The sequence below is a fragment of the Copadichromis virginalis genome, linkage group LG5 (assembly GCF_057382275.1).
Source record: "Copadichromis virginalis isolate Kocher_CV1m ecotype Utaka linkage group LG5, C_Virginalis_male_GT1.1, whole genome shotgun sequence".
In the NCBI taxonomy this organism is placed as follows: domain Eukaryota; kingdom Metazoa; phylum Chordata; class Actinopteri; order Cichliformes; family Cichlidae; genus Copadichromis; species Copadichromis virginalis.
Genome location: NC_140622.1, coordinates 13,667,297 through 13,688,893, shown reverse-complemented (window position 1 = coordinate 13,688,893; position 21,597 = coordinate 13,667,297). Strand labels below are relative to the sequence as shown.

The following is a 21,597-nucleotide window of genomic DNA, read 5'->3' as shown; positions in this document are numbered from 1 at the left end:
CAAAAAACCCTGTCAGTTGCATTTAAGGCTAAATTTAAACAAGTTTTTGATAATTAATGCTTTTTTCAGTTTGTAAACAGAAGTTACTGTCGCTTTATCTGTGCTGCATCTATCTGTGCCTTATTTAAGGTGACGTTACAGTAGTTTTGCACTTATGTGCACAAGAATTCTAGTATAAAATATAAATATAAAACCTGTCAGGATGTGTTTACTTAGGTTGACTCTCAGTTTACTTTGACTCATATCAGTACAACATGTTCCCCTTGCACTCAGCAGCAGTACCCATTACCCCTCCAACATCCCTGTACTCCCTCTTTCTCTCTCTGTCCGTCTCTTTTCCCAGCCTGGAATAGCAGAACTCATCAGGGTGGTAATAAAACACAGGTGCACTTTTATAACACTCCACTTTCTGGGGGCTGGATACCAGGCTTCCAGTATGTCCCAAAAAATATTTTTAGATAATCTTAGAGGAGTGAGAGAATTTGCTTCTGTCTGCACAGATAGACCAGATGGGTGAAGATTTCTGACCTTGCACATGCCAGGCCCATTTATCAAGGAAAAGTCAAAAGCCGCCTGCAGTATTTTCAGCTTTAACGCTTGAGTAGTAACTACACTAATGCAGAATTGCATTTAAATCTAAGGGTCTAGGTGAGTTCAGGTGTAGCTGCAGTGCCTGTGTGGGTGGGACAGTGTTATGGGGATTACTTACAAACATTTTACAAGCAGCGGAGTACAAATGTATCAGTAACAGCTCTAACCTGTCATGGATGTCTGGTTTTATTCAGTAGGTGTTTCTTTAAGTTTGAATCTGTACCCCTCCCACCTCCACCCTCCACCCTCTGCCCCTTCGTAATACTATCTCATGTTCTTTATTTGTCATACTTGCATTAGGTCTTTTATCAGCTCATCTCAGAAACTCAATTTCCTCCACTTAGTTGAATTTGCACTCAATTTGACAGCTTTATGTCTTTACTTTAATAAAACTCTGGGCCTCTATGAAGATCTTTAAAAGTCTTATATTAAACTCTTAAAAAGCAGATGCCCTTTAATTGAATCTACTTCAGAATGAGTGTTTATATGAGGTCAGTGCATTTGGACTAAGCTCATTAGGTGGCGTAAACACACTTGGTGCATTGTCTTTGTGCTTTGGCTGACTCAGTTTTTGCCAATGTGCTAACATGGTCTGATGGAACATGTTGGAGGGGGTGGTTCGGATGGATGAACGATCCTGTTGTATGTGTGATCAAAGCCTGATGACACAACTCACTGTCACTTTATTTATTTCTTCCTTTGCTTTTGTTTTTTCCTGTCTTGCCTGTCTTCGTCCACTGCAGGATGACAGGATATGTGCGCGTGTGTGTTTTCTCTATTTGTTTGCTTAGTACACAAATGGAGAAAGTATACTCGTTCCTATGTCTGTGTGTGTTTGAGAGAAAGGGAGAATGTGTGTGTGGTCTGACTGCGTGTCATTTGCACCTCGCCTTGGCACTGCCATCGATTTCTTTCCACTGTAACTTCCTGCCTGAGCCGATTTAGTCTTTCCAGCAGCAACACACACACTCCCACCATCCCCTCATCCCTCTATTCCTCTCTCCAACTTTGCTCCATCTATACATCCATCCATCCGTCTGTCAGGACTGCCAGACCACAGCCCGTCTCATTCATTAATCATCAGCACTGAGAAGGAACAAGGGAGCAGTCAGACGAGTTAGAGGAAATAGAGAAAGGTGGCAGGAATGACAAGTGTAAGAGATTAGAGGTTAAAGATGAAACCTGAACCTAAAGAAAATGAAAAACTAATGCTGACATAATGACGATGATTAACACTCTGCCTTCTTTCTTTTTTTCAGATCCCATTCTCTCTGGTTCAGTTTCCGCTTTGGGAATATTTAAAGGTATGCATCTATCTCTTATTTTATTCCCTTTTGCATCTTTATTGCTAATCTATTTTATCAGAGTAGCATCATTTCCAGTGAAAATTATGTCGAGGATAAATCCACTGTACAGTCAAAACTCACACATTTACAGCACGCTCACCCTCTGCATTCTCCTGTATCATTGTGGCAGGCCAAAATGGGACTTTGCACCCCGGTTTAATGGCTTGTCACGACTGTCATCAAACCAGCCTTTCGATTTATCACGAGCTCTGAGAATAGCCGTGTTGCTCTTCCTCTAGCTTTTTCTTGCTTCCTCTCATCCTTAATGTCTTTTTCTGCCCCATGTCGCTGCTCTCCCCTCGCGTTTCACAGATAAAAAGCCATTTCTCTCTGAAAAGATGGCGTTTTGTTGGAGTGACATCATGTCTCAAGGGCGCGAGAGGCGGCCAGTCAAACATTCCATCAATGTTGGGAGCTAACGGCCGAGCGAAGGCGAACAATACGGCGCACAGCTGTGTGTGTGTGTATGCGTTTCTGTGTGTCTGTGCATTTGCGGGAGTTAGATTTTGTCGTTCACAAGTGTCTCTTTGTCCCTCAGTCAAAGGCCTCCTCTCTCCAGGCCATCTGGACACATCCGTTGGTGGAGAAATGAACTGCTGGAATCTGGACCTCTCCTCTCGAGCCGTTTTTGAGTTCTAATGGCAGACTAGCCAAGAAAACAGATGAAAATAAAAACCCAAAAAGCAATTGCTTAGAGGCAAGCAAGTTTTTACTGCTGTTTCTTCAGTGACCACAGGGATGTTCAAGAGGATTTCTCCAACAAAAATAATGTGATATACTTTTAAAAAATGCTAAACCGAAGGAATTTGAGACAGTGCATGTGTGTGGCATGGTTTCCCATCTGCTTCACGGCATAGTAATGTGCTGCGTTATGGCTTTTTTTTTTTTTCCTTTTTAATTTCACATGGAGGCAGCACAGCTGTCAGAGAGAAGGGGGGAAGAAAAGAGAGCCAAATGAAGAAAACCCACGACCCAGTGCTGTTGTCTCGTCGTAAAATGGCCAAGCATCTAAATATCTGCATATCACAGAGGCAGCATTTTGCAGACACAAGTAGTCAGGGAGTAAATCATGAGGGAATCGGTCACTACACTGAGATTTAAAGCTTCTCCACGCCAGATTTCAATATCCATGTGAATAATTCTCACGGTTCTTTCACACATTAATTTCACAATATTTTGGTTTTCCCGCAGTTGTTTTCCCAACAGCATCTGCAGAATAAAGTGCACAGTTTGCTCCATCTGTTCTGACCTCAAAAATAACATTAGCAAAACAGGAGGGTGTAACACTTTTAGGTTATGATTGAACACCAACTTAGACCCACAAAAAATCCAGGGAATGTGGAGTCAAAGGCATGATGGAAGCTCAAAACGAGCCAGTGAGATATAGCACTGTTTAAAAAAAAAAAAAAAAAATCTGGAGTCATTTCTCCTCCTTACTAATATTTTGCGTCCAAGGAGCTATGCTTTCTTCTGTTCTTTAAAGTGTCTTGAGCAATAGTTCTCCATTCCTTGAGTTTCGAGGGATGAACCAGTGTTGTCTACATATAACAGATAACTTAGCAAAGAACCAGTCTATAAAAATAACAAAAATAAGTTTCACAGCCAAAAAATAAGTATTTTTGCTCCAACAAGAAGGTTCCAAAAGAGCTATTAGCTGAAAGCTTTATATATGTCAGCGTGGTGTAAAACGTGTCGTTAAGAAAATTCAGTTGATCCATCTACTGCTGCTGAAACTGAAATCAGATGATCATCAGATATGTGGACAGAGGAGGTCAGGAGAAAGCTACAGCAGTGAGTCTCTACAGCTGTCTATAAAGCTTGGTGGAGGCTTTGTCATGGTTTGGGACTCCAATCATCTAGTTCAGCGGTCCCCAATCTTTTTTTGAGCCACGGACTGGTTTAATGGCAGACAGTGTTTTCATGGACCGGCCTTTAAGGTGTCGCAGGTAAATACAGTGGTCCCTCGTTTATCGTGGGTGGGTGTTACTTTCTAAAAAATAACCTGCGATAGGTGAAATCCGCGAAGTAGCCAGCTTTAATTTATACAATTATTGTAGATTTTTTAAGCAATGTTCCCTCTAATTTTTCATGTGTCGGAGCGAACACACAAATTCCCTGAGCGGTCTCTTGGACCGCTGTGAGCAACATTAGACGTGTGCACTGTGGTCACGCCAGCATCGAATCCATCCAAGTTACATGGTTTATTAAAATAATCTAATTACAGCATTTATGTTAGACTACTTTTAATTAAGTGCTTTAGCCCACTTACAATGAAAATTTAAAAAAAGAATCTTGTTCTTGACCTGTGCAGCATGTTAACACTATTGGAACTAAAAATAACTTGAACTCCAATTTATAAACACAACTTTTTTTTTTCTTTTTTTCTTTTTTTAAATAAAGCTCTGACTTGTATTAGGAGTCTGTGGTCTTGGAGAGAGTCCTGTAACTCTCTGTCTGCAAAACACAGTATATCAGAATCAGAATACTTTATTGATCCCTGGGGGAAATTATTTTTTGTTACAGTGCTCCATTATAAACCAACATTAAGACAAGACAGACAATACACTAACTAAGAATAGTACTATATATATATATATATATATATATATATATATATATATATATATATATATATATATATATATATATATATGCATACATACATAAGTCACTCATAAATAAATAGCTGAACAAGAAACATGTGTAGTTATAGCAGCAAACAGTGTGTTAAGTGGAAGCGTTGTACAGGGAGATGGCCACAGGCAGGAAAGATTTCCTGTGTCGTTCAGTGGTGCTTTTCGGTAATCTCAGTCTCTCACTGAACGTGCCAGCATGCAACAGCATAGAGGATCGCACTATAATGACCAATGTTGGGTAATTCATTATATAGTTAACTGAGTTATGCAAACAACAAAGTTTTTTGCAGCTGTTTACCTAAAAATGCAGCCAAGGCAGTGTTTTTAAATAAACATTTCAAACTATTTACAGAACAATCAGCTTGTTCTGACACACACAACAAAACTATTGACTACACTACACGCTAACTACACAAGATTTGCGCTAAACGTTGCAAATCTCTCACATCTCAAACCACTGCCGTCACTCCTAAAACTTCCCCCTTCCTAAACACCTAAATGCCATGTTGCCATATCATTTTTTTGATTGGTCAACATGATACATTTTTCCACCAATAGGAAAGGGTGGGATTTTTTTTTGGTTTTGTTTTTGCTCACAGGCGGAGAGTGCTTTGAGCGTTTTCCTTATAAAACAGTAAATATAAACAACATCTCCAATGGCTGTACACGTTGTCATTGACGTGGCTTCACTCCATATCAGGCACGCCGCTTTGCTAGCTAAAACACCGGTGTCTGCACATAAGGACGCTGTCCTAGCCTGTCAATGACGTTGATTAGCTGCGTATATACGGATGTGAATCGCATTATTGGCTGGACTATGGGATAAGGTGGTATCGTTCTAATCCCATAGTCACTTACTGACTAACACTGCAAAACAGAACTGTTAAAGTTTTAATTTTAATGTCATTTCAGGTTGGATTTTTTTTTTTGTGCGCAAAGCAGATTTTCTGTGCACAGAGACCGTGCCAGCAGTGCGCAATTGCACACGCGCGCAGCTTAGAGGGAATATTGGTTTTAAGGCTGTAAAACCCCTCACTACACACTTTAGACACTTTTCTCAGAAAGGCAGGAACATTTTCACACTTTTCTCTCTTGTTTAAACGCTTTCAATGTTCAAACCTTCGTAGAAAAATAAGTCCAGTGTTATAGAATGAAACCAAAGGCACACGCAGTTGCCTTAGGGTGCAAAACGTTTCGTCGACATTGTTGTGTTTGTTGGGGAAACAACTTACAAACATATAATGTAACACTTCAGAGTCACACTGCTAGCGATCGACAATTTATGTAAATTTGACGAGCTGAAGCATTCTGTACTGTAAAGGAGACACGGCACGAGATTGACAGTGATTGACAACGGTCTACAGCCAATCAGGAAACGGAATACAATGCGCTGTAAGAAAAACGAAATCATGCAAAATTGCACCAAAAAAAAGTTATAGCGAGGGACCACTGTACAACAAAATAAAATGAACAAGACAAAAACTGGTATTTTGTAAATATAATAATAAACGCAAATTCACTGTGTAATTGTGTAACTTTATTAGCAGCGTCCTTCTGAAATGAGCCAACAACATTGAGAGTAACATCCTCCTGTCTGCCCCTTAATGCTGTCTGGTCGCTATGGTAAGGCGTAAATATTTCTTTCAAAATAAGACACACAACTACAACACGGGAAAAGACCCAGGGAAGCCGAGTTAATGATAAAAACCCTGAAAACCATAAATTTCACACCCAAGCCTCAACTGGTAGCTGGTACCAAACGACTCACGGACCGGCCCGTGGGTTGGTGACGGAACAAAATGCATATAACATCCAAAAAAGAGCTTTAAATGTCCTTCAGCCTTGATGAACTATTCCTGAAGGCTACTTAAGGAAATTAGAGGAAAGCTGTGTTGAAAATTAAAGGTGGTCATATTGACTTTCAAGCTTGCTACACTATATACTGTGTTTCCACTTCTGTTTTGCACATGTATTAACCCCTGCACCTATTTACCATTTTCCTAATAAGATATATTGGGGTTTTTTAAAAGAGGGATGGCTCAAGACTTTTTCACAGCATTGCATCTTTACTAAAGGACGTTTCCCAGGACAGAAATTCGAACATACACGTGATATACACAGACCCACCGCCCACTTTCCTGTGGGAAGGCAACCAGGTGCAAAGGCTGATCCTGACACAAGGGTTCAGAGGTCAAAAAGTTTGTTTTCCCAGGTTTACTCCTTATTATTTATTCATGAAACGGGCAGTAAGGGAGGGGGAGAGTCGGAATAGGAGAGAAACAGAGGAATCCCCCAGCGTGAGGCCTTTGATGTGGAAAACAAAATCTCCTTTTTAATCTGCCCTCTAATGAAATACACATGACATATCCTGAGCTCATCCACGGCCTCTGCCTTTGCTTCTTCCTTCTATCTTTCTCTTTGTGTTTACTTGTTTGTGTGTGCACACGTGTGCGAGAAAAAGAGTAGAATGAGTTAACATGAAACAGATTCAACTTGTGAAGGAGTGAATAGACAAAGAAAATATTAGTAATCACTCCATGCTGTTGCTCAATTGCTCTCACTGAGAAGCAATCATTACTTGCAGCACCCGAGGCAGCCCAGCTGTCCACATGTATTTTATACGCAGGCTAACCTTGCAGAGTTGGGCTCCTCGCCATTTTGCCAAAAGTGGTGAGGGCAGAAAAAGAGACATCCTCCCTTCTCATCCTGACTTTAATCTTAAAACAGAAACATCAGGTGGTTTCACTCAGTAGCCACTCTTAACTGTGAGAGTTTTTATACACAGTAAGTACTTGGAAAATACACTTATCTATATAATATAAACAATATATTCTATTGATACAATTCTGGGCTGTTTTTTGTCGGTGTAGTTCGGTCTGTAAAATTGCAACGCTAAAATAATTTTCAAATCTTTTAGGATATTTAAGGGGAAGAATAAATATAGCTCCAATCACACAAAAAATCTAGTTTAATTACATAAACTGTTGTTGCATGCAAAAGTTTCCTCATTGCTGAGTAAATATTAAAAAAAACATAAAGTTAAAGATTCAACATTTCTTTGGTATTTGCAAATACTACAACAAAAAAAAGAAAAGTTTAGGGACTGTCATGGTCAGTTTTTTTTAACATCAGAAAAAAGCCTACTGAGGCTTTTTTTTGGCTGGCGAGTCACTCAGTTCTTTTGGGGGGGATTTTTATCCATTCTTACTGTATGAGATACTTGTGGGTTTTCATTTTAATTTAATTCAATTTTTTAAATGTTTATGTTGGATATTGTGAAGTTCATGCAAGCTTTTGTGTTTAGTATCATATAGCGTTGCTAAGGCTGTTGTTGGTTATGAGTTAGCCACACCTTAATAACAACCTAATTAAGGTGTTGTTTTTTTATTTTGTTTTTGTGGGGTATTTTGCATTTGTTTCACATTCACTATATGTGGAGACGTAACAGTCACCAAAATTCCTTGACCGACTTTGAAATTTGAAAAAGAACCGCAGGCCTAGTGCCTTGGACAGTTTTACCAACAACATCAACATTTTGCATACCAATATTCAACAGAACATTTATATAAAGAAAGCTTTAATGAGTATATTGGCCACAAAATAAATAAATTATAAAGTCATTTGTCTGAGATGAACACTTGTAGAGATTTAAAGCCATTTAGCAAATATAGTGTTCTAGCAGGCTAATAACATACTGTTAGCTTAAACATTTGCTAATTAGCGCTAAATGCTAAGTACAGCTTGAGGCTGTAAGCTGTAGCACCTTTAACTGTACTTAGTATTTAGTGCTAATTAGAGGATTTAGAATCCTCCCCACTATGTGTTAGTATGTTAGTAATACCTTTATAAGCGGTTTGATTTTAAATAAAAAATTTAGAAATCAAAGACAATAGTGAAACACTTCTAACCATCTTTTCATTAAGAATAAATCTGCTACTGTGATGTTCCATGAAATATGTAAAGAAGCATTTAAGTAGGGGTTTACTGACACAGCTGCTTGGCCAGTACATTGATTTTGAGCTCCTGGTGTAAAACTACTAAAGTGTCAGTATATCCTAATATAATTTAATAATTATACTGAATATCTGAGTATGAGATGACCTGTTGTACTAAGTATATTCTCTTGCCTCCCTCTTATCCCACACCATGTCTTGGGAAACAAGTAGCATGACATCACTGGGGAGAAAAGGCAACACAAAAATAGCTGGACAGCTCATTTCCCAGCTGTGGGCTCTAAACCCCAGACCAGACCAAGGTTCACAATATGTTTTCAATGTGTCTGATAGTCCCACTAACTGCAGTCTCTCTCTCTCTCTCTCTCTCTCTCTCTCTCTCTCTCTCTCTCTCTTCCCCCATTTTCTTTCTCTTTCATCATCCTCCTCTATCTGCAACCCTCTCTCTTGACATTTCTTCTCTTTCTCCCAGACTCTGTGGTCGTCGAGGCAAGGTCACACGCTCTACTCTTGGCAGTCAGCAGTGTGCGGAGCTGTTGCAGGTGCAGGGGATTATATGCTGTGCTGGGAAAGAGGCAGAGAGGGAGGAGGGGAGGGAAAGGGGTTGGGATGGATGGATGGACGGACAGATGGATGTTAGATAGGATAGGTGAATAGATGGGCAGGAGGGCAGCACAAGTTTACCCAAAACCACATTATTGCAAGGTTTCTCAAGTGTGAGCTCTGCAAACAAATCCCATTCTCTCCTCCACCCGGGATTTGCTAAAGACGACTAAGGAGAAAATGAGAAAATGAATTCCAGTATTTTTCTTACACACAGATGGCATTAAACTGGCAGTCCTCGGTGCATTGATCCTGGATTGTTTCCACAACAGAAAAGTCACATTATCACAGTTGTCGGCTCATTCAGCTAGTGACTATTATTCCACTGCAGACTTTATTGTTCTGTCTTGATCTGGGTGAATGGGATATACAGACAACCAGAGGAAAGGACGGGAAGCATGAGATGGAGCCGTTTCTGGCCACGCGCCCCTGCAGCGCTGTGACATCCTGGGCACTGGAGCCTAAGCTGCTTTAAGAAAGGGAGAAAGAGATTAGACAGTTTATTAGAACAAAATTCACAATGAGAATTTTTTTTTTTAAATAAATGAGGTACGGATGCACCTTCTTTATCCCAGATCTGGGAAATTCTTTTGGTTTGTTTTTTTACAAAGATTTTACAAAATTAAACTAAACAAAACATTTTCAGGAGGTAATACATTTTACTGCATGTTGTTTTTGTACTAGTGGTAATTAAATGTAGGGTTTCAATTCATTTGGAGAATAAATGGAACTTTGAAACACGACAGGCTTATACTAAATAGAGTTTGTAAAACTGATTCTCTGTTATCATTTTAAAGAGTTTTGCTTGTTTGTTTATTATTTGTATTTATTATAGTGACTTGTCGTACTTGGAGTTTCAGTGTAACCAGAGAGAGAAATCTCGACCCGGGGCCATTTAAAGCGGCAGCGCTGTCCTTCATGGAAGAAAATCTGCAGCAACATCTGTCTTTCCACCCAGTCTTGCATTTTTTGAGATAAAAAAATTAAAACCTGAATGTAAAGACATATTTCAGCAAAAGAACAATTCTGTAGTTCAGTCTGTGGAGCATTTATTGGACTTTTACAGCTTTCAGTCCATAACTCTTAAAATGCTACAGCATGCCAGACAGGACAGGAAGATGGAGGTTAGGTGATCTGGGGGCGTGATGCTGAGATTGAAGTGTGACTGATTTAGAGAAAACACACAACACAGCACCCTGAGGAATTGGGACGTGGCCTTTAGCCATCCCCCATCTGGGCTGTGGTCTCAGTGAAAGGAAGATTGTAGATAGAGATGCTTCAAAAGAAACAAGTGTTACAGTGGGTGTCATTTTAAAGAGGAAACCCCGTTTGGATTTATTGAAGGATTTCTGCACGAGCTGGCTTGAACCTCTTGTGCAGCTAGTAATTGTGAATGATGTCAAATTGCTGCACCTAATTCCTTGTTTCGTTAGTTCCTCATGAAATAATACAAAATCAGTGGATCAAGACTGCACTGTTCACTATATGCAAATAGTATTTGAGTATTTAAGCAGTCAGGCGGCCTGGTCATTGGTTTGAGAATATGTATTTGTAGAGAGAACAATGTGGGGTGAAGGATCGGGGGGGCAGGGTGCTGTGGGTCCAGGGTAGGAGTCAAGTTCACGTCCCTACGTGACCAAGCTGCTGTCCAAGAGGGATCCTCAAGTTTCAGTCACTTCCCCTAACATTGCGCTTCACACTCACTCTCTCTCACTCATACATAATCTGCTTGACGCTGGAAATGCTCACACATGCGTGTTTAATCATCCCAGATATCTCTATGAGTATCCTGCGTTGATTTATGGCAGCTTTCAGCCTGTGTAGACACCATCATATCAGTCACCTTCATCACCTTCACGTCCCCCACTTACCAAGTGTAGATTATTTAATTGAGCGCTAGACATGTGAGATTATTTATTGGGATGATCGTAGTAAAGCATGCCACAGTAAGACAGCTGTACTGTTTTATTCTTGAACTTATCCCCCTCCCACAGCAGAGAACAAAAGCCATCTATTATAATTAGCTATTAACTATAAACCCTAACGCGGTTTTCCTGCAGCTCCACCTCACTTACAGTCACATTGCTCCTCAGTGGCCCATATAGATATGTTTACCAAGAACAGTTGCTATGTTTGTGTCAGGGCGACACACACGTAACACACACTTTCTCAGTTATACACACTCTTCTGCTCACTGGAGGCTGCTCTGGATTTTGCTGCCTATCCAGCTTCCAACTTGGAGTGTTGGGAGGGAATTTGGGGTGGAACGTCTCTATAAAGCTCACAGGAGTGAGTGTGTGTTTTAGGGGGTCTGCGTGGCTTTTTTTTTGCATGCATGTGCATGTAATCAGGTGTGTGTGTGTGTGTGTTTATAGCTCAGGGGAAGACGTAGGCTGGACGAAGCTGTAGAAAAGGGGGTGCTGGGAATAGAAGCGCGTCTCTGGTTTTTGTGGTCTAATAACAGGGGAAGGTCTGGGACTTGGAATATTATGATTTTATGAACTTAATGGAGTTGAGGGCCAATAGTTCTTGTGTTTATTGCTGAATTAATACATTACTGTAACTGTGGTTAAGTAATTGGTCTCTTTTATGGGTTTATTTTTAATATTTAAAGTCTGTTCTGAGAGCATAGAGTAAAGGCCTCTTATGTTTTCACTTTGCTGAGCGCGTTTGTGTGTCTTTCTGTAGGTGCAGTAGCCGCGCTTGTTACCACTCCTCTTGACGTGGCAAAGACCAGGATCATTCTCGCAAAGGTATACACACTTTAAACACGGCCACACAGCACAACGCCTCCTCTGGCAGCGAATTCATAAACACTGCTGTCAGGTGATGCCTCGCAGACGGGGAGCTGAGCGACCCCCGCAGTGGTCGTGAGCACGTTTTGACAGTGTCAGCATGCAGGACCGGAGCAGGCCGAGGTAGCGCCGGGACATTAGTGACACCTGTGTGCACATATATCACCTCACCTGGAATATGGACCATTTCGGGAACACGCTGTTTGTGCGAATGGTTAGTGTTAAGAGTGCGGACATGTTACTACTTCAGGAGAATTTCCATCCCAAGGCTGCTTGTCACTGAGAGGTGAAGCAGAGGCCCATTGTCCCTCCGGTTAACTCTCCTACTATGTCCGTCTTCCAAGGCGTCCCCCCCAAAATCCTCGTGTTCTGCGAATCCTCCTCTTCCTCCCTCTCCAAGCCACCTTTTTTCTCTTCTGGCTCGCTCTAACTGTATGTCTGGCTTCCCTCACTTTGTCCTGTGTGTGTGTGTGTGTGTGTGTTTGTGTGTATAAAGGGTAGTGAGTTCAGAGTAACCTCAATCGGCCCCCCACACACACACACACACGCGCGCACACGCACACACACACACACACACACACACACACACACGCACACTTACACTGTCCTTGGAGAAGACACAGTGTTCCATTCCCACCCCGTCCTAACTAATGAGACACTGGAATTAACATAAGACTCCGACAGTCTTGATCTCTGGTGAGAAGCCGTTGGCTGTAGGTGGAACACTGTGTTACAGAAGCTTCCTGTAAACATTATCTGAAACACAGCTGCTGTAATTTAACCACCAGCAGAGGACTTGGCCTGCATCGAGTTTCAGTTATAACTTTATAAGGCCAAGTCTTTGATTCACTAAAGGCGCCACAGGTGAGAAAAGGAGAGTGAAACGAGAATGTGCTGCTATGCCGTTTAAAGCGCTTCTACTTCCTGTTTAAAGTCTGTCCACATCCACTTTACTACAAGGAGGATTAAATGTGTGCATCTCAGACTTTCATTTTTTGTAATTGAACTCAAAAAATGTAAGCTTTCATATATGCTATATTCATGACATGTAAAGTGAAATAACTTCAAGCCTTTTTTGTTTTAAATTTTAGGATGATGGCTTGCAGTTCATGACAATCAGAAACTCAATATCTCAGAAATGAGTGATTATTAATCTCCGGCTCTCTTATACAGTGTGTCTTTTGTCTTGTCTTTCTCCTCTCACGCTCAACTGGTTGTGGCGGATGGCCTCCCTGAAGCTGCTTCTGCTGGAGGGTTTCTTCCTGTTCAAAGGGAGTTTTTCCTTCCCACTGTCGCCAAGTGCTTGCTCACAGGGGCTAATCTGATCTTTAGGGTTTTTTCTGTATTATTTTAGAGTCCTTACCTTACAATATAAAGCACCTGGAGGTAACGGTTGTTGTAATTTGGTGCTGTAGAATTAATATTAATTTGAAGTGAAAAGTCTGCATGAATCGTTGGACTTCAAACACCTTGGATTCTGTGCCTCTGCATGCTTCCTCCAGACTCCAGGACCTTTGTTTTTCAGTAAAGTAAAAATGTGCTTTGATCTGAAAATAAGACTTTGGGCCGCTGAGCAGCAGTGGTTGTTGAAGCTTGTGCTTGTTCCTGCCACACTTTCCCCTTCCAGTCCACTTGCTTTTTATTCTTCAGCACAGCACTCTACTAACATCCTACACATGGAGGGTGTCAGTGATCATCATCATCATCATCTGGACAACGGTTAGGTCAGCAGGCTTTCCAATCGTGGCGGCGTGCACTGAACTACCTTTGAGTATAAATACTGTTGAATTGTAATTTAGTCAAACTTTAAATGAAAAATTCTAATAATTTGAGATACTGGATTTTCAATTTTCATGAACATCAATCGCTAAGCTAAGCTGCAGATTTTTTTTCTCCAGTAACCTCAAATCATTATGTTTAGGAGTTAGGAGAAAGTGATAATAATGCCAATAAATGTCTATTTATGATTAACAGTTTAAAGCTGTGATATTGAGTTTATATTCACCAACCTGGAAACAACAAATCTTTGGCATTTTTTTTTTAAATTACTGAAAACCCCCCCAGAAAAACATCATATTTAATGGCTGTGATGTATTTCCTGTCAGCAAAATTAGCAACCAGTGGTCCCGATAGTTCTTAAAGTGGTGCTGAAAATGAAATTGTAAACTATTTTTTGTGAAAATTATAAATTATTTCCTGTGACATCAGAATTTATACTGTCCCGATCAAAAGATCAAGACCACTTGAAAAACTGCAAAAAGCTATATTTTGCATGGTGGCTTCCAAGTAGAGCTTCAACATGCAACAAGAAGAAATGGGAGTGAGATACAACTTTTTTTTTAACATGCAGTTTATTGAAAACAACACTTAAACTGAAACAGGCTGTTTTACAGCTGATCACAGGTTTAGGACCACATGCATTTAAAAGGCCAAATCTGTGCAAAAATGTGGATTCATTGTCATTTTCTGTCAGGTAGTCACACTGTCATGACGTTCTGATGGCAAAGGCAAAAAAACGTTCCCTTTTTGAACGTGGTTGGGTTGAACTGCATAAGCAAGGTCTCTCGCAGCGCGCCGTCACTGCTGAGGTGGGACACAGTAAGACAGTTATTTGGAATTTCTTAAATGATCCTGGGGGTTATGGAACGAAGAAGTCAAGTGGAAGACCCAAAAAAATTTCACCAGCACTGAGCCAGAGGATCCAATTGGCTGTCAATCAAGACACCGGACGATCCTCGAGCCAAATTAAGGCCCCATAACCATCAGACGGCATCTGAAACTGAAGGGCTTCAAAAACAAATCTCCTTGAATGCCACAGAGCTGACTTTTGGACTTTGCAAGCGAGCACCAAACATGGGACAATAAAAGGTGGAAGAAAGTTTTATTCTCTGATGAGAAAAATGTAACCTTGATGGTTTCCAATGTTACTGACATGACAAGCAGAGATGTTTTCTATGTGCCACAGCGGAGGGGACGCCATAACGGTCTGGGGTGTTTTTTCCTTCAGTGGAACAACAGAGCTTCAGGAGGTGCAGGGGCGTCAAACGGCCGCTGGCTATGTCCAGATGTTATAGAGAGCATCCCTCATGACTAAGGGCGGGTTTGGTCCTAAACTTTTGATCAGCTGTAAAACAACCTGTTCCAGTTTAAGCGTTGTTTTCAAAAAATGTTTTGTCTCACTCCCATTTTTTCTTGTTGCATGTTGAAGCTCTACTTGGAACCTTGTTAAGATCCAACTATGCAACATACATTTTCAAGTGATCTTAAACTCATTTTTAGGGGCTCAGGTTTGGTGTCGCTCGGTTGGCTCCTTGTGGGTGACAAGTCCAGGCAGGAGCGTTGAAGAAAGACAGACAGAGCAGGGCTCGTGTTGACTGTGGACGCTTTAGATCCGGGCTATGGGGGGAAACTGGGTGTTGGAACTTGTCACATCAGTTTTCTTCCCACAGGACACAGAATGAAAGACTGGCGTTGTACAGTATGCAGCCTAGCGCAACCGAGACCCAGGCAGGCCGACATCCAGGGCACAGCTGGAGGAGCAAAGCCCCTCCAGGACAGGACTGCCTGCAGCAGTGGCAGCGTGCCTGTTGTACCACAGAGCTGCCTCATACCTCCTATGCTGCTACCGCACAACACTGGTCTTCTTAGAGTCGGAGATTTCTGCCTGTTCATCACAGTGCTGCCATCAGTGTCATGTTTACTAATATCCACTGAAACCAACTGTGGCAAAGACAGGAGCCAGTGCAACACTTTATAGAGCAGCCGTTACTGTTCAGACTTTTCACAGGAAGCATAGTGGATGCCAGAAAACCCAGAAAAACACATCAAGAAGCACTTTTAAATCTTATATTTGGACAACAAAAAAACACGAATCGGGAGAAGAAACTCATAAACTGAGATGCATAAAGATATTTTTGTATGTCAGCATAAGTTAGACAGGGACTGTGTGTGTGTGTGTGTGTGTGTGCGTGTGTGTGTGTGTGTGTGTGTGTGTGTGTGTTTTGGACACCCTGTTCCTCCATTCCCTCGTTCCACCATTCCACAGCAGTAAAGGAAAAGAAAACTTGTCAGGCCAGAAGAGGAGGGGGCGGTGGTGGATTCATTTCTCAACCACCTGTCTCCAACAGAAACACAAGAAATAGGGGTGTTTTTCCCATTTCCGTGAAGAAAAGAAGCATGAATCCTACTCTAGATTTACAGCGGATGCTGCAGACTGTTTCCTACATGTTCAACAAGCTGCAGCATAGATCGCTGTGCGCACACCAACACACAAACTCCTCAAGCCTGTGCTCAGCTCCCTCCTGCTTATTCGAATCTCACAACTGCCTCTTCCATTTTTATCTTCCTTCCTTTTAAACTGAAGCCACCCACCATCACTTAACCCAATGTGGCCTTATCGTGCCGCTCTCATACCCGTGACGCTCCACGCTGATGGATTCAAAACTCTCTGGCCAGCTAATCCGTTTAGTATAAATAAAACGACCGGACTGGCAGGAGGAGAGGGAGACAAGGAGAACTTGTTGAGTGTGTTTTTTTTGGGTGGGCAGCTGGTTGGGTGTGTTTCTGAGCGGGTGCTGGAGGTGACACCTGCGCTGACACAGCTGTCCATTAGCAGAAAGAGGGGGGAAGGGGAGGCTGGAGGAAGCTGGGCTAAGAAAGACTAAACAGGGTGTCTGTCTGAGGAGCAGGAAGCACGGGAGACAATTTATCAGTCATCGCACCTCTATTTGTGCTCTCCAGGTCCCTCTTTCTGTCTCACTCACTCTCCCTCTCTCTCCCTCTCTGCAGGCCGGCTCAACCACAGCGAGCGGCAACATCCCACTGGTGCTCTACGATGTGTGGAGGAGTAGGGGCATTGCAGGGTGAGTGTGTGTTTGTGTGTGTGTGTGTGTGTGTGTGTGTGTGTGTGTATCTTGATTTTGGTGAAACATTCAAAGACCCTTGTGATTGTTTAAAACCAAACAGCCTCTTTACACAAACCATTTTATCCCAGGCCACTTTAGAAAGCTCGTATTTTACATGATTTGATTTAACCCGGCTCCCGATCCCTCGCGTAATCAAGTTTGATAGAGCGGTTCCTCCAGGGAGCGTGAATTTACAGCCACGGCTGAAAAATGAGCTGTATAAAAGCTTTTCCTGACGACTTGCTGCAGCGCCTTATTGATTAAGGTGTTACGAGGGGCCAAGTGAAAGGGTTTATTTAAGTGTTTTGATGTGTTTATGATGCGCACTGGACAAAAGGCCAGGTCTAATGGGGTCCACAGAGGGCCGCCAGCACTAAAACAAACCCTCAGTCCCGGTGAGTAATAGGCCTGCTTGTGTACAGGCTGCCATCGCTTAATCGGGATGCACCCCGGCGTAGTGCTCGCAGCAGATTTGGTTTGGGGCTGGGCCAAACGCTAGTAGGATAATGCTCTCCACCCTCCCTGACTCGCAAACACACGCACACACAGGCAAATTTTGTGTTTGTTTTTAGCAGACACAGTCCTGGAATCCAATCAGAGCCAAGGGTGATTCCCTAAAAACCTCTTTCAAACATTGGTAACACTCTGGGCATCATTTTTAATAAAGATCACGTCTGAGACTTGATTAAATCTCAGTGAGCTGATAGTTGGCAGGCCCCCGTGGAAAAACCCTAACTACAAGTCCCACTGTCCCTGCTGGAGCACAGGAGAACTGTTTACAGCCTCCAACTCTGCAGCACATGGAAATCTTTTTTTTTGTCTCCCTCTTCTTCTCCTTCTACTCATTGTATCATCATCCTGGGCTTAGCTGTGTCTCAGCTGCACCCAGAGAACAAGGACCATGAGCTTAAAATGACAAACACTTTTTTTTTTCTCCTTCATGATGCGATGTAACCAGAGAAGGTGAAGAATGAGAACAAAGAGAGTAGCTAAGAGACACATTAAATGCAGAAACAAAGGAGAGTGTTTAAAAAGTTTTTTTTAAGTACAAAGGGAGGAATGGGGGGGTCTGTTTTGGCCCGGTGGCCCGGTGGTTGCACTGGTGCATGCCTGATACAGATTGCTGGGGCTTTAAAGCTGTAATTATGGTAATAGGCCCAATTGCTGTGTAGTGAAGCTCTAAAGTGCTTCCATGTGTGTGCCATGCCCCAGAGAGCCCGGGTTAGGAGAGAGCAGTGCAGCTCACTGGCCTACCCCACTAACCTGCAGGATAACCAAACACGGCTATGAGTCATGTCAAAATAAACACTAATGGGCAACATGTCCTCGAGGCTCTCTGATTGGCTCCTTGTGCAAACCAGAATAGAAGAAAAGCAAATAAGTAACACGCTCTCACCTCACACACAGAAACCTGTGGTAAAGTGCAATTGTACTTTACTGTTATTGGTCCTGCAACACAGCATGAACGGAGTCGTGCTGTGTTGCAGGAAACAGTAAAGCTGTGCTGCAAAGACACAATGATGAGCAGCTGTCCGCCCATCATTTAAGCCTGTCCCTGTTTTTGTCTCGTAAATATCTCGAGGACTCCAGAACATTCTTGCTTTAGATAGGATTTCTGGGAAAAGGTGTCTGTCTTCTTCTTTTGGAGTCAAACTTTTCTTAGGCGCTGCGCTGAGGAAACACAGAAGTGATTAAATAGCATTTTACAGACTGTTGTTTCCTTCTGCAACAAGTGGGGAGAAACCATGTTTACTAGAATGCCATGTTAATTCAGCCTGTAGCACAGGTGTTGACTACAGAGGGAGTTATTTCCAAGGATTTATCAAATACATGTAGCGCTCTGTCTTCCAGAATTCCTCAGCCACGTCTCAAACTTGTTAGTTCTCACGAGAACTGAACAGTATTAAAGAAAATGTCACTTATTCTTTTTCTTTCTTTTTTTTTATAGTTTTGGACTCACACAACACAGAAAGTGCTTGTTAGAGGCTCAGTGGTTTGTGCTATTTGTTCAGATGAAAAATGTCCACCATCACTGCAGTTATAGTTATATAACAGATAAAGATAACACAGAGGAAACAGGGTGACTACAGATGAGTAATTTGTTTTCCAGACACTGATTATTTAGTGTTTTTTAAGGGAAAGTGTGCTCGAGTCTGTTTTTGTCTCTGCAGCTATCGTCCACTTTTCTACACCCACTCCCTGCTAGAAGGACATAAAAAAGATTGATTTTCCTCAGATTTGTTGAAGACCCAAACATGTTAGAGTCGGTCCTCTTTCCTCTTAAATTTATCCTTTCAAAGAGTTTCCGAGGACGGCTATTTTTATTTTATTTTTTTCATGGAACGCATTCTGTCTGCCAGAAATTTGCTTTCAGATACATTTGAAGATTTCTCCCTCGCTCTCTTCTTAAGCAGCACCGGCATATTTCTTCACCGCAACCAAAACATTTTGCGTGAGCTCACGGCGGTTCCTCCATACTGTCCTGCCGAGCTTTGAAACTATATTTAGCCCGGTTCCTCGGGAGAGGCGATTGGCCGACAATAGGGGGATGACGGCTCTCTGTGAATGGCCAGGCCGTGATGTCGAGGAGTCCCAGGGGGAATATTTGAGCTCCGGCTCTGCTCTGACGTCCACAGGTGGGCCTGATCCCAGACAGGAAATGTAACGGCAGCAGAGAGCTGAGACAAAACATGAGCGCTGAGTTTAAAATTAGTTCATTCCTCGCAGCGCGGCTATCGGACCATCACATGATGGAGAAGGTTGAGTGGAATACACAGGGATCTGTGTTGTCGTTAGGCGCTCCACCTGCCCTCTGTTACTTCTGTCAGTGGGTTTTGATTAGCTTTGGATTGTATTTGATATCAGGGTGTAAGCAATGCACAGCACTCCCCCGGTGCAAGCCTGCGACTTTTGTTTCAGCAGATGGTGATAGATAGCCGTGCCGAGATGGAAAGAGCACGTCGAAGGGCAGGGCAACAGCCTCTGACTAATGTCCCGTGTTTATTTGCAGCAGTTCGGTTCATGCTTTGATAAACACACTTGTATAAGGTCTCTCACACTTCCAACTTCCTCTCGGTTTCACACACTTATCAAAGCCAGCCATGCAAAGCTAAGCCGTCTGTTGAGACCGGGCGACCTAGGCCTGGAGCATTCTTAAAGGTGGAGTCGTGTGAATGGTTGGGATGTTTGGAAGATCCCTGGCATGCTTGGACACTTGTATAACTTTACAACGGACAACGTGAAAATATCATAAGTAGGAAGTCTGTCATGGCCTCTGATCTCAAATTTCTCAAAAGAGCTGCACTTAACTATGTGTGTGTGTCCAGAAATAGAAGCTTCATGTAGGGCACTGAAAGGAAGATGACAGAGCTTACACAGAGACTGTTGTAGGAAGATCTTCTGTTCCACTTGAACATGCAGGGCCGATGGTTAGGCACAGTAGAGCTTTGAGCTAAATGCTAACATCAGTATAGTAAATGCACAGCGGAGCGCCGCAGTAGCTGTGTCATTAATACAGCTTTTTTTTTTCCTCTAATAGTGAGTAATAGCAAATCTTGGACTGGGTGGCTCTGCAGCAGAAGCTGGTGTGAAGTTCTGAAATGTGATATGGAAAATAATCTGCATACTTTACCTCTCAGTTGCTAGCTGGAAGTCCTGTTTTAATTTCTTCTCTATGAAAACCTGAAACCTTAAAAATGTGATGCCTAAGCACAAAACCGGCCTGGTCAGGTTGCCCAGAAGTTGTCAGCTCTTCAGAATTATTTTCTTTCTCTTTTGATTTGTGCGTGTGTGTGATGTATTTGCATTCAAGAAGCATTTTTAAGGCTGATGAAAACCAAATTAAACTTTGCAATATTTCAAAAGTTTCTCTAGAAATGAAAGTGGACAGGAACACAAGTGCCAACACACCCACACGGATGATGAATGGAGACAGACATGTTGCATGCGTCGACAGTTTTGTTTTTTTCAAACACGTGCGCGCGCACACACACACACACACACACACACACAAGCGAGCACAAGCACACATCCACCAGCACACAATACTTCTCATCTGGCTTGGACTGGGCCAGACCTTGTGAGCGTGGGGGCGTATTGGCAGACAGAAGGTGTTGGTAGGCAAATGCACTGCGAGAAAGTCAGACAGAGTGAAGCGGGGGGGGGGGAAATAAATGGAGAGACGGACACAAAAAGCCGGATGAACTGACAGGACCGAGTGAGCACGTGTCTTAGAAGTGCATGACGCAGCACGAATAGGAGTCAGAGGAGAAATCCCCAAACAAGTGAGCCAGCTGAGGGGGACGTCGCTGAGCGGAGAGACAGAGAAATGGATGGATGGACAGCAGAGAGACATGTGCAGATGTCATCTGGCCATCAGTCACATAGAGAGAGAGTAGAGAGAGCGAGAAGGAGGTAGGTGGGGGGAGTGAGAGCTCCAGAGAGGACTTGGGTGGAGGCTTGAAGCCTAATCCCAAAAACAGCTGTGTGTAGCAGGAGGTGGGGGGTATCTTGGGAGACTCTTATGGCCCATCACATCCTTTGACCACCACCAATGTTAGCAGCTCCTCGTTGAGCCTCGGTCGCTGTAACACGGGCCCCAGCCTTTGCTCTTTGTGAAAGTGGCTCACTAACATGGCCTCATGTTTGAGGCGCTCTCATCGACCCCTCTGCACCCAAACACCATGCAGAGCTGGACACGAGACGCTCCGGGCCCCTCCTTTCACAGCGCTTTTTCATGGCAGTCATTTAAGCTGCAGCACACTTTTATG

The 21,597-nt window shown here is 42.6% G+C and overlaps 1 protein-coding gene across 1 annotated transcript in view; it reads left to right on the top strand.

Moving 5' to 3' along the window:
• Nucleotides 1–21,597, top strand: part of slc25a26 (solute carrier family 25 member 26) — a 56,324-nt gene that overhangs the window by 33,943 nt on the left and 784 nt on the right. The window contains exons 6-9 of the mRNA XM_085456045.1: nt 1,851–1,895; nt 8,999–9,068; nt 11,818–11,882; nt 16,713–16,786. Coding sequence (XP_085312171.1) covers nt 1,851–1,895; nt 8,999–9,068; nt 11,818–11,882; nt 16,713–16,786 — 254 coding nt within the window. The remainder of the gene's footprint in view (nt 1–1,850; nt 1,896–8,998; nt 9,069–11,817; nt 11,883–16,712; nt 16,787–21,597) is intronic.